Here is a 14,188-nt window from a genome sequence, read left to right on the forward strand (position 1 = left end):
TGGAGTAGTGCCATGCCCAAGACCTGGAGAGCACATGGGAGATGTAGCTCTGTGCAGGAATAAGTACTGGCTCTCAAAGCCAGGGCTGGCCTGGCCACTACACTGCGGAGAGGCAGGGCACTCTTCCTGAACCCCAACTCAGTATTTTCTTCAAGGCTACTACTACAGGAACACTATTAAGAAGATCTAAATGATGATAAACTAGGGAAGTACTAACATAGATGTGGCTTGGCCTTGTTCCTGACTCAGATAATCTGACTTCTGTCAATGTTATAGGAATTCTACCTGCTCAGTTTCTTAATAGTTAAGGTTAGATCAAACACATTCCAGAGGTCAGAACTCAGCACTCTAAACCATTGATGCAGAGTTTGGAGATGTGATCTGTCGAACCACCTAATCTTCTGAATCATATTCCAAACCCAATCATACTCCACACCCAAAAGATTACGGGGAGAAATATAAAAGTTAATGCATGAAAAGTGTCTGCTTAAATCACCAACACTCATCTTCCCAAGACAAAACTTTATTTGAAGCATCAAGCAATATACTGAAAGAAGTGTCATGCTCAAGTAATGTTCTTATTTCCATAATTGTATATCTGATACTCTCTGCCCTCTTAAAAAAGACTGCGTAGTGAGCAAAGATGAGTAGCACATATGCTTTTATACATAACCCTATCTATATGGTGCTTAAGAAAGTCTCCTTTTAATTTCATTCTTCCTTCCTTAAAAAGCATGTTGGTTTTATCTGGGAAAACTAAAACAAACTAGTTCTTCCACTTAGGATGCAGTTTCTCCCAAGTTATTTATGAAATAATGCAGCTGCCTTTTTCTTTAAAGGGGTTCTTGTCTTCTGGAATTCCCTTTACTAGAGGATCCTCTCCAGAACGTTCTTCAATATAGTTCTTTATTTCTTCAGAACATTTAGACACCTTAAGTACAGAAAAAAAGAGAATACATTAGGTTAGGGTTGTTTAAACTTTGCCCCTACGCCTTAATGAAATAAGTATAATTGAATACAAGAAGTTTTTAAACATTTTTTTTACATTTATATATATATGTGCGTGTGTGTGTATATGTTATATATATAATACATATATAAAATCTGGGCTCTGCACTCTAATATTTTTATTCTATTACTATACCTATGATGCAACCTATGTAAAATATATTTCTTACTGTTGGTCGTTGGTCAAATTAAAAAATGTTTGAAATTCACTGCATTAAATAAATCATCTCCAACAATTTTTTTCCATTGTGTCTCATATGATTTCCTTCCTCTGCTAAAATACAATTATGCCATGTCTACAATATTTTAGGAACTGAAATATACTCTTATTTTAGTTTTCCATGCTAATGAGCAGGTGCAGCAGCAGATAATCCCCAAATGTTTTGGGGTGTGTAATGCCACGATTCTCACTTATGGGTGTGTGCCATGTTCTGAAATTTCACGAAATGATAGAAGCTTTGGAAAAAGCCTGATTCTGGAAAGACTGGAATTGTCCAAATATCGCACTCTGTGTTGCTCCTCAGAATTTCTTCCTGCTGCATGAGGGCAATGATCATAATAAAAGACTTATCTGAGACTTATTAGGCTTATCTGAGAATAAATTTTTTTCTGCGATGGAGAAAAAATTGAATAGTGTCTTCAAAAAGTCTATTCTTAAAAGAATAGTTTCTTCAAAAAGTCTATCTATCCTTAAAAGACAAGTTGCAAGAATGAGTTAAAAAAAGAATAAAAACAAAGGAAAAGAAATTAGGGTTTTAATGAAGGCCTGTATTGCTAGTAAGAAATTTAAAGTAAAAATTACAGAAGTACCAGCAAATTTAATTTAATTTAATTTAATTTAATTTAATTATTAATTTATTTTTGAGACAGAGTCTTGCTCTATTGCCCAGGCTGGAGTGCAGTGGCAGGATCTCGGCTCACTGCAAGCTCCGCCTCCCGGATTCTAGCCATTCTCCTGTCTCAGCCTCCCGAGTAGCTGGGACTACAGGCGCCCACCACCACGCCTGGCTAATTTTTTGTATTTTTAGTAGAGACGGGGTATCACCACGTTAGCCAGCATGGTCTTGATCTCCTGACCTCGTGATCCGCCCGCCTTGGCCTCCCAAAGTGCTGGGATTACAGGCGTAGGACACCGCGCCGGGCCGCACCAGCAAATTTAAATGGAGACCTATGAAAACTGGGCAAATGTTCCCATTGAATTAGTAATCTAAATTAGTAACCTCAAACTGTTTTAATGGTTACTACTAAAACATGTTTGCATATGTATCCCAAAATGAATATAATTTTTAACTACAAATAAGTACAGACACTGCTTTGTTAATACATCATGCAAAATTATAAAACACAAACTGGAAATTATAAATGGGTGAGGTTTAAAACTAAACAGAAATAGCAATGTTAACATTTTACTTCCACACCCCAAATGATTATCCTTTGCAAATCAGTGTGGAAGCCTCTGACCTCAAATTGAAAACTAGCTGATGTAGTTCTGTGACTTAAAATCTGGCAAAATAAAATCTTTCAAATACAATTCTTTCAGGTAACATTTGCTCTCGTTTGTTGACATTCAGAGTGCATGCATTTTAAGTGAATTTTTAGAGTTGATAATGCACGTGTCATAACTTAGGGTCTGGGGTCCCAGGTTAATTTCTCAGCAAGATACATGCTCCCTACATTGAATCTTTTCTTACAAGGTTTTTTCATTAGGTTTCAGAAGAGGTCTGTAACCTCCAAATGTGAGTAATTACTCCTCTGATACATTTCCTTCCATAATCAAGAGGATATGTTTGATAAACATTTAACTACAGCCAGAATGCAACTTGCAAGTTTTGTCTGGGCCTAAGTTAAGGACTGAACACGTAGCCCAGATGTTAACTATTTATTGACTGAATAATGGACTGGGCATGAGAAGAAGAATGTTTTAGTACCTACCCTATCACTATCTATCTCTGTGGTCTTAAATGTGGAGCTAGTTAGCCTTTGTGGGACTCAAGTTTTTTTTAATCCTTAAAGTGAGGGAGATGAATGATCTCTAAAGCATTCCAATGCTTGCCTAGCAATAATAATGTATAATTCCAAGTGTATAATCAAATGTCTTAATATTATTGTTGATATTTAGATGCCTCTTTCTGTATTTCCTAAGGTTACATATACCCAAAGTTTTTTCTCCCTCTGGCATACACTTGAGGTTTCTGGAGGTGGGAAGTTGATGCCACAGGCCGTGTCCTAAAGGGTCAGGCTGGCTAGCAGGGAGAAACTGCTAATGAACGATACAGTCAATTTTTACATAGTCGGTTGCATCCACATCCCTGTGCAATAGCTAACTTAAAACTCTGAGTAAGTAGAAGACGCTTGTCTTTTTTCCTAAGTTCTGCACAGTGATACCAAATATTAAGATATTAGAACCCTGCGTAGACAATGCTGTACTTCAGCATATGAAACTCTGTTTAATATGTAACTCCTAAGGTTTATTGTGTGAACATATCTAAGTGGCCAGCACTTGCTGTACTGGGAACTTCGCCATCCATAAAATGGGTCCCTTAAGGTTTCAAGAAGCGTGCTTATTGATTGGGTAGTGTAACTTCCTTTTTTTCCCCTTTAAACGCATTGGTATTTTTAAAGCTACAAACCCTTAACATGATAGAAGGGACATCCCATTATAAAAGCTAGGAAGCGCCGGGATTTGGATGTGAAAGGTTAAATTTGAGAAAAGAAATATGTAAAAAGTAAAACACAAAAATGCCTGCATCTTCTAATCATCACTCAACAGTGAAGACTCTTGCCCTTAACAGATTTATTATAACTAGAACAGGAAGGCAAGTGAGCATATTATAATGCTTCATTTCCATTGTTTTTCTTAATTTTTTTCTAGTGCTAAACCATAATAAATAAGATCAGTTCAAAATTTTCTTGCTGAAGAGGAAAGGTTAATTATCTTTAAACAATATCTATTCAAAGACCTTTCCTAGTCTACAGGATGCCTGATTGAGTTAAAACAGGAAGAGGGATTAGTGTCTGAAGGAAGGTCCTGATGACCAGTAAGAAACTGAAGTAAAACTTATAAAACTCCCAAGACATTTCAGTGGAGAATATTGAATACTGGGTCATATGTTCTCAATGAAATGGTAATCTCTATCAGTAGTCTCTAAAACTTTAAAATTGTGATCACTAAAAAAATTTTTCATATGCACCACAGTGTATGTATAATTATTTATAAATAAGTACAGATACTACTGTATTAATCGCATACTAATAAAACATGAAGTGAAAATTATAAAGGGATGAGATTTACAAATAAATATAGAAATTCTAATATTTTGCTCCCAAATTTCGGTGGACTGTTCTTTGCATATCACTGAAGGCCACTGGTGAAATTCAAAATTAAATAATGTACTTGTAAGACTTTAAAATACGGTTTTAGAAAATTTCTTTCAAATATCATCCTTTCTAGTAGTGTAAAAGATCAAAGAACAAAGTAGCTATCCGCTTTTTTCCTACAAGTGAGTTTTGAAAAACAGCTGTCTAATGGAAAGCAAGATTTCTTGTCTATTTTCCCCTTCCTAGGCATCTTAAAAGTTAGGACATTTGGCCTTAAATTACTTATCAGATCCTAGCTCCCTCCTCTACCTCCTAGGATTTCCCCACATCAGCTGGCAGTCCCCAGGCACTGCCAAAGGGTGGTGAGAAGAGAAGCTACAAAAAGGGGGAAAAAATAAGCTAAACTATTTGCTTTACTGTTACTAAGCAGGAAAAATCGGACCCTGCTTCATTTCAGAGAAGGAAATGTTCCGGAACAGCCAACTTACTTGTTGTCTCTGCAACTTCACTTCTTTGCGAAGCTGCTCAACTTCCATTTTCAGTTTTTCCTTCTCTGGCAAATCTTCGATGTGAAGGGCAGGCATTTTCGCCCCAGAACCGGGCTCGGGCTAGCTCTGGCAGCGGAGCCGCTGGAAGAGCGGCGAAGCTCGGCGCGTCCCGAAACAACTGCGGGGCCTGGCCCGCCGCCCACCCGCGCAGGATGTGACTGCAGCCCTGCTGCGGTCCCCAGCTCCCCGAGGGCTTGGCTTTCTCCGGGACGCTTGTCACGCCAGCGTGCCCCAGCTTCCTAGGACCTGAGAACTCTGCCTTTTCCCAAGTCCCTGCAACCCAGGAGGCCTGCCCGGGTGCTAGATTAGGGTTAAGTTTGAGACTGGGTCCAAGCAGCTTCCCGCTGCTCAATCGCCCAGCAGGGATGCTGGCCACGGACAGGCCCTGACTCAGGACCTGCCACGCCCGCGGGGGACCGCTGGGCTGGGGCTGCAGGACTGGGAACAGCAGAAGTTTTACTTTTTGTTCTCCGCGCCCCCCCCTTTTTTTTTTTTTTTTTTTTCCGTTTCCAAGTCACATCCGGGTTTTGTTTGTGAAGCTAGGAAAAGGAGTACACTACCCAGCAGGAAATAACTACCCTTCACCTCTCAAAGAGTTTTAAAAATATGCTAGATATAGCTTTTCCCTAATTACATACATAGGTTGGTGCAAAAGTAATTACTTTTCTCTAATTACATATATAGGTTGCTGCAATTAGTTTTGCACCAACGTAATAAATGCATAGTGGGGAATGCGGACGCTTAAGAAAAGGCTGAAAAGAAAATGAAGCTTAGCCCCAATCCCAGAAACACCCACCAGTGTTCTGCTCATTTGTGTCCATCCGGCTTGTTCGAGGCCTAATATGGGTTTATACATTTTGGGCGAGGAGGGGGCAACAGGGTGTGAATATCGTTTACAAGTTGCAAGAACATTTTCTGTTATTAAATAATCATCTGCATCCTCAACAGCAGCAGAGTTTGTATTTTTTTATTTTTCTGGGGGAATGTTATGTAGAGGGGTGCATCAAAGGATGATATAAGAGAAGACAGAAGCAGGAATCTTAAAGTTCTTAACCGAAAGCCTTTCTCCACTCCCCAACCCTAAGTTTTGGGTGACACTTGACACCAAGGATTTTGAATTCCTGGCTCCTGAACCTTCCTGGATGTAGGCAGTGGATTCATTTAGTATTAGTTTCTCCACTTTCTGGCAAGCACTATTTATCTAGCTGTTGCTCTGGAAAGCCAGGAAAAGTGTCCGAGGTGAAAAAAGTTTACATGCAATAAAACTTTCCCTTTAACTGTAACTAAAGTCTTGTTGATGGTGGTCAAAAGAATAGAAGAAAAATCAAACATGAATGTAAGAAACCTTCCCTAGCAGTTGGATATTTCTCTTTCTTTCCAGAGATAACCTCCTGCCTCACAGAGTCAAATGCAAGTGAAATATTAACTTAATATTTCAGAGTAGCTGACCCAAGACACTCATGACCATTCCCTGTTTAGGAAGCAGCAGTTTTTGTTTGTTCCTAGTTTCTTACCACGCTCCGCTCAACCTCAATGAATAAATTAGAATGAAAAAAAGCAATGAACCACTTAATGAATACTCCTGGCGTGTAATTCCAGCTCTGCCATAGGCCATCACTGAAGAAGTCACTTAATTTTTCTTAGTTTTGGTTTTCTAATTTGTAAAATGTATAGTAAGGCAGGGAAGTAGTGAATCAGCTAAGCTATGTTGTATCTCTAATTGTGTTGGTATGTCTATATATGATAAATCATTTTCACAAAGAAAATGTTTAAGAGCTTCACTTTCAATATTTGAAATATCAGGGTTTTCCAGGCTCAAAGTAGTTAGAGCATCTGCTGAAGTTTACTTGTAAGTAAGCAGGGAGACGAGACAAATGTCCATATCTGTCTTGTGCACTAATTCATTTTTAAAATTTTCTATTACTTAAATTTTAAAAGTTGGTTAAAAATACCTTAAATAAATTAGTGAAAGTAATCAACGTGAATGTGGCCTAAATTAAATAGGTTCAGCACCTAAGTTAAATAAATTGATTAAGTAAATTATTGTGTGTTTTTTCTTTTTTCTTTTTCTTTTTTTTTTCTTTTTGAGACGGAGTCTCGCTCTGTCGCCCAGGCTGGAGTGAGTGGCACGATCTCTGCTCACTGCAAGCTCCGCCTCCCGGGTTCACGCCATTCTCCTGCCTGAGCCTCCGGAGGAGCTGGGACTACAGGCGCCCGCCACCACGCCCGGCTAATTTTTTGTTAACGTGTGTTTGTTCTAAGTCATAAAAATATAATTATTTTGGCTTTGAAATTTCTTTCCCATGAAATCATCTAGTTGCTTAGAGGGATAAATACTTATAAGCCCATATTGGTTCTTTAACTTTTCCCATCGTATTGTGAGACGTATTAGAAACAAAATACTTGTTAGTCTTTTTTATTGTTATTAAATAATTCATATTCTAATATCTTAAGTAAATTGATTAAACTGAAGTGAATTGCAAAATGTTGAAATTGCATGATCACACAGGATTCTGAAAAAGGTTTTATTGTTGCTGGTTTCCTGTTTGTTCGTTTGAGACGGGGTCTTGCTCTGTCGCCCAGGCTGGAGTGCAGTGGCGCGATCTCGGCTCTCTGCAAGCTCCGCCTCCTGGGTTCACATTATTCTCCTGCCTCAGCCTCCCAAGTAGCTGGGACTACAGGCGCCCACCACCACGCCCAGCTAATTTTTTTGTATTTTTAGTAGAGACGGGGTTTCACTGTGTTAGCCAGGATGGTCTCGATCTGCTGACCTCGTGATCCGCCCACCTCGGCCTCCCAAAGTGCTGGGATTACAGGCGTGAGCCACCGCGCCTGGCCCTGTTTGGTTTTAAATAGTAAAATGATGAGAACTTTTTTTTTGTAAACAAAAGGATGTGTAGTCTTCTATGCCTAGACACTGAATTTACCTCCCAGAGAAGAACCATGTTAAGCAATTTCTCATGTATACTTGCAGAAATAGTTTATCAGCAATATTCAAAAATTTTGAATAAATAAATTTTAAAATTTGTTTAGCTGTGTCCAAATGTTTTGTTAAGTTTTTACTTATATTTTACATAGTACCCCAGTAAAATTTATTTTACAAGTAGTATGAGTAGAAACCATTCTTTACTAAAAATGACAGGTGCAACCAGCAATGAACTTTGATTAATTAGCCCACTGTCTTTTCACAAATGTTTTATAGAAATTAGTTAATAAAAATAAAAGTAACCATTTTCACTTTTAAATTATAAAAGAGTAACAACCATGAAATTTTTACTTTGGTATGCAAAAATAGGAAAAACAAGGTTTTGACAATTTTTGTGATTTATTATGTTGTTAAAAATCTATATAAAGAAAAATAAAACATTGAAGGGAGTTAAACTGGAATTGAGCTAATACTAACTTGAACTCAAAAAAGATCAGGATTCTGGTCTTATTTTATCTTGTGATTTTTGCAAGAAACACATTATTTCTGCTTTTTTATTTCGTGTAAGTAAACTAGGTTACCTTTCAAAGTCTGCTCTTCTAAAATTTATAGAGTGACTTTGAGAGGCCGATACAGGAGGATCACGTGAGACCAAAGGTTCAGGAGTTTGAGACCAGCCTAGGCAACATACCGAGACCCCGGTCTCTACAAAAAAATGAATAAATATAAATAAATAAATAAATAAATTTAAAAAGTGCATAGTAACTGTTTTGACCATTGAAATTATGGTTTCTTTAAAGAAAGTACATTTCACACGCTCTTGGTTCATTTGATATTTGTTTTAATCTGTTAAAACAATCATGAGGCAATTTTCAGGAGCTCATTTGTTTCCTGTAACTACCTACCTAAGATTCCTTTTCTTTTTTTTTTTTTTTCTCGGGCAGGGGAAGGAGTTTCACTCTTGTTGCCCAGGCTGGAGTGCAATGGCGCGATCTCTGCTCACTGCAACCTCCGCCTTCCGGGTTCAAGTCATTCTGCTGCCTCAGCCTCCCGAGTAGCTGGGATTACAGGCGTGTGCCACCACAGCCAGCTAATTTTGTTTTTCTTTTTTTCTTTTCTTTTTTAGTAGAGATGGGGTTTCACCATGTTGGCCAGGCTGGTCTCAAACTCCTGATCTCAGGTAATCCTCCCACGTAGGCCTCCCAAAGTGCTGGGATTACAGGTGTGAGCCACCGCACCCAGCCCTAAGATTCCTTTTCTAGATGAAGAGAATGCCAAGTCAAAGGATGATCTGTGTCTGATGCTCTGAGTATCTTAGCAACTACTTATAATTCATGGTATCAAAATGATTTCTCTGGCTGGGAGTGGTGGCTCTCACCTGTAATCCCAGCACTTTGGGAGGCTGAGGCAGGAGGCTCACATGAGGTCAAGAGTTCGAGACCAGCCTGGCCAGAATGATGAAATCCCTTCTCTAATGAAAAAAAAAAAAAAAATAGCCAGGCGTGGTGGCACGAAATTGCTTGAACCCAGGAGGCAGAGATTGCAGTGAACCAAGATCGTACCACTGCACTCCAGCCTGGGCGAGAGAGTAAGACTCCATCTCAAAAAAATAAAATAAAATAAAATACAAATAAAAATAAATGATTTCTCTTACCAATTTTGTTTCTATATTAACTCCCATCATATATAACTGATCATTCTCATTACTTAGTTTACTGTTTTCCTCATGTAAACACATTATTGAGGCATTTAGGAAGTTTGATCCAATATAAACTTTTATAAGCACCACTCTTGCCTGCTTTTAAAGTCAATTACATTGTCCAGACAATTTGTTAGTTGATATGACACTTTTCAAAGATGAACAGTGCTCCTGACTTGGGAAATTTCCAATGTAGTACTGAAATTAAAACAACTGTAGAAATTATAATGAGAAAAAGTAAAGTAATGTTAAATGACTTAAGAGACACACAAAATACTCTTGAGGTAGAATGGGAGAGATAGTCTCATAAGAAGAGTGAGATTTCAAAAGGCTGAAATGGGGTGGAGTGGAGGGAGATCTCAGGTGGAGGGATCAGTATGACCAAATTCCAGATGGTGGGAAAATGTCCACGGGAAGTATAATAATAGAGGACATTTGTTAGGCTTCTTTCTGTGTACCCGTTTCTGATCTAAGAGATTATAAGTATTCAGATAATCTAGCCTACTCGCTAATTTTTTATATGAAAAAAAAAAACAGATTCAAGAAGTTCACGTCATTTGTCCAAGTTCTCAATGACAAGGTGGAAGAGTCAGGGTTTTAATTTTGAATTGTTGGGCTTCAAACTCTGTCTGCAATGGTAAACTGAAAGTTAGAGATGTTGGTTAGGACCATCTTCTACAGGTTACTGAATGCCATAGCATGTACTTACTTTGTATTTATTTTAATCAGAGAAAGGGAGATATACTGAACACTTCACTAAATAAATACTAACTTGCAGGTGGAAAACTTCTAGAGACAAACCACAATTAAATAAACAAATAAATTGTAGTATGCCACATGGTGATGGTGCTACGGGGGAAAATAGACTGCGAGAGAGAGACAGGAAGCACTTGGTAGAGGTTGGGAGGACTGTATGGAGAGGGTTTTGTAAACTTAAATAGGAGGATAAAAAGCTTTTCTTGAGGAAAAATAGGTAAGACATTCAGTAACCAATCCCAGAATCCCTTAATACTCAGAGCATATTTGATGAAGACACGTGGTGGGGTATGTTGCTGACTGTTCAGCCAGAAGCCCAGAGTCTTGACTGAAGAAATTTGTCAGGTGACTTCTCTGAAACTTTATTTTCTCCATTTCAAAATGAAGAGTTTAGACAAGAGTCAACAGATATTTGTTGAGCATTTATGATGATCAGAGTGGGAGGGCATTGTGCTAGAAGCCAAACTGTGGTACAACTTTCAGACTCCCTTCCAGACCAAATAATAGATAATTTTAATGTTTTTTTTAAAGTGTGACAATCAATTAGTATTTCTGAGTATTCTGATCACTGAATTATACAAAATAGCACTGTAAATGTGAGACAGCAACAAGAAAACACTGGCCACAAAAGTGGTTACTGATTTAGGTAATTACAACTTGTCATTTGTTACAGAAGCAGAGGCAAGTTTTCTCTTAGTCATTAACACAATGGTAGTGAAATGTGACTCATGTAAACTCAATAGGATGCCAGAAGGACCTGATGTAGGTGATGGAGATTTCTCTCTCATGTGTGCTCACCTTGTTAAAGAAAAGACTGTGGTGTTGAGTCTTCATGATGATAGGGTAAAATAGCATGTTTCTTAAAGTACTTTAGAAATTTTGTCTAGATCCTTTCTCAGTAATAATACTAGTTAACACTTATTGTATCTTACCATGGGCCAGGTAATATGCTGAGTGTTATAGTTGCATTAGTGTATTACTTAACCCCCACACAAAACAGAAGATATAACCATTATTGTCTTCATTCTATGCTAGGAGAAACAAATTTAGAAAGAATTAAGTAGCTTATCCAAAGTGAGATGGGCAGTAAAGTGGCAGAGCCAGAACTGTCTGGCTCCTAAGTGCATGCTTATAACCGTGATTCTGCTGCTGGTTAAATTCACCGTGCTCCATGACCACAGACCGAACCCTCAACCCAGTTGGCATTCTGGGGAAAAGTCACAAGATAGATGAACTGCCTATCAGAAAAATAAGCTTCCTAATTCTGTAAGCAAGAGAAAGTTTGGGAAAGAAAACAGAAATTTAACCACAAAATTTCTGGGTAGAAAGTTATAAGTATTGAAAGGGAAGTGAAAAACATAAAACAGTAAATATATGCTGACAACTGAGAATAATATAGAATCATTTATAAAACATAGTTCTTTTTAAAGAACTTTAAGCAATATTTATTGGCAATCATGTGTTAAACCCTGTGCCAGCTATGTTAAGAAAAACATAGAATGATGGGTTACCACACCCCAATTTTTATTAAAAGTTTACCTATAAATTTAAAAATTCACGTACATGCTTAGTAGTAGAATTATGTGTGAAAAAAATCCATATTGTTGTTAACGTTTGAGATATTTCCAATAATTTGTTTAATTTTTTTTTTTTTTTGGTATTTTGAAATCACACAGCCTCCTTTGAGCTCCTTGAAGGGATTTTTGTCCTCTGGGATGCCCTTTACCAGTGGATCCTTGCCAGATCATTCTTCAATGTAATCTCTTCTTCACAACCTTTGGATACCTTAAGGGGAAGGAAAAACGGATGACTCATTTGGTTTAAAACAGAATACTCCAGATGCCAAGAATTTATTTACTGCAATAAGTTTTCAGGTCGTATAATTTCAGTTTGATTCTCTCTGCTTTCCACCAATGCATAAGTACTTTGTAGGAAAGAAGAAAGTTGCACCCTTCCCACTCCTTCTGGATATATCTCCAGACAAAGGAAAAACATCTGGCCACGCTCCAGCTAAAGATTCCCAGTAGACACTGCCTCCAACATCAAAGGAGACAAGACCCAGGAATCAGAACACAACTGGCAACGGAAGTCAAGAATGTCATCGGATTTCATACTGATTAAATCTTTTTCCTCATTCCAAAAATGTGACTCGTAAAGGTGGAAGAGAATGAATAATTATTAAATTCCAGGCTTATCATCATCCCTAAATTCTCAGAAGTATACACATGGCGTGATCTCCACTCACTGCAACCTCCACCCTCCACCTTCTGGGTTCAAGTGATTCTCCTGCCTCAGCCTCCTGAGTAGCTGGAATTAGAGGCACACGCCACCATGCCCAGCTAATTTTGTATATTTAAGTTTGTTTTTGTTTTGGTAGAGACAGGGTTCACCATGTGGGCCAGGCTGGTCTCGAACTGCTGATCTCAGGTGATCCTCCCATCTAGGCCTCCCAAAGTGCTGAGATTACAGGCATGAGCCACTGCACCTGACCCTAAGATTCCTTTTCTAGATGAAGAGAATGCCAAGTCAAAAGATAAACTGTGTCTGATGCTCTGAGTATCTTAGCAACTACTTATAATTCATGGTATCAGAATGATTTCTCCGGCCAGGAGTGGTGGCTCAGGCCTGTAATACCAGTACTTTGGGAGGTCGAGGCGGGAGGATCACTTGAGGTTAGGAGTTTGAGACCAGCCTGGCCAACATGGCAAAACCTCTTCTCTACTAAAAATACAAAAAGAGTTAGCCGGGTGTGGTGGGACTGAATTACTTGAACCAGGGAGGCAGAGGTTGCAAGTGAGTCAAGATCGTACCACTGCACTCCAGCCTGCGCGAGAGAGTGAGACTCTGTCTCAAAAGAATAAAATAAAATAAAAAATAAAAAAACAGATTTCCCTCACCATTTTTTTCTGTAAGACTTAAACTCCCATCATACATAATTGATCATTCTCATTACTCAGTTTACTATTTTCCTCATGTTAACTCATATTTTAGTAATTTAGGAAGATTGATATTAGCTTGGTTTTAAAATTTGGCTAAAATAAAACCAGTACAAATTAAAACAACAGCGAGGTGTTTTCTTTTCTTTTTTCTTTTTCTTACTAAAGCTTACACTCATCTATGTGTGCAAAATATGTTTAAAGTCCAAGTAGCTCAAATGATATATTGCAGTATCTATAATAACTCATTCTCATTAATGACACCAGAAAATTTTGTTAAAGAGTCACATGTTAAGGTTGTGTGGGAGTGGTTTTTGTTGCCTTGTAGTCTTACTTCATTTTCTTTAACCTAGTTATCCCAGTCCTGAAATAACAAATTCTGAACAAACCAAAGTCACTGACAGTTATAGCTCTGTAGCCTGTGGGACAGTCATGATTTCATTTCCTTCTTCCTGGACCATCTTTCTCTATACTTCCTTACTGTGATTTCTCTCTTACTCAAAACCTGCTGACAATCTGTGTTTTAAGCAACAGGAATTGTCCCCTACTGGTGATTTAATCGTGAATTAAGTCAATAAGAATTCTGAATTATCCAATATAAACATTTTATAAGCACTATTCTTGCCTGCTTTTAAAGTCAATTTCATTGTCCAGACAATTTGTTAGTTGATATGACAGTTTCAAAGATGAACAGATCTTCCGGCTTGGGAAATTTCCAATACAGCACTGAAATTAAGACAACCATAGAAATTATAATAAGAGAAAGTAAAGTAATGTTAAATGGCTTAAGAGATACACAAAATACTCTTGAGATAGATTGGGAGAGAAAGTCTCATAGAAGAGTAGGATTTCAAAAGGCTGAAATGGGGTGGGTTGGAGTGGAGGGAGATTTCAGATGGAGGGATCAGTATGACCAAATTCCAGATGGTGGGAAAATGTCCACGGGAAGTATAATAATAGAGGACATTTATTAGGCTTCCTTTTATATACCCATTTG

General features: G+C 38.0%; 1 protein-coding gene across 1 annotated transcript; it reads right to left on the reverse strand.

Moving 5' to 3' along the window:
* Window positions 1-507: 507 nt before the first annotated feature.
* GNG11 (G protein subunit gamma 11) lies at window positions 508-5,368 on the reverse strand. The gene is made up of 2 exons (XM_004045761.4): window positions 4,815-5,368; window positions 508-931 (listed from the first exon to the last, which is right to left on the reverse strand). The coding sequence occupies exons 1-2, from the start codon at window positions 4,908-4,910 to the stop codon at window positions 806-808; spliced, it is 222 nt and encodes a 73-aa protein (XP_004045809.2). The 5' UTR covers window positions 4,911-5,368; the 3' UTR covers window positions 508-805.
* Window positions 5,369-14,188: the final 8,820 nt, after the last annotated feature.

Source organism: Gorilla gorilla, chromosome 6 (assembly GCF_029281585.2).
Source record: "Gorilla gorilla gorilla isolate KB3781 chromosome 6, NHGRI_mGorGor1-v2.1_pri, whole genome shotgun sequence".
NCBI classification, from domain to species: Eukaryota; Metazoa; Chordata; class Mammalia; order Primates; family Hominidae; genus Gorilla; species Gorilla gorilla.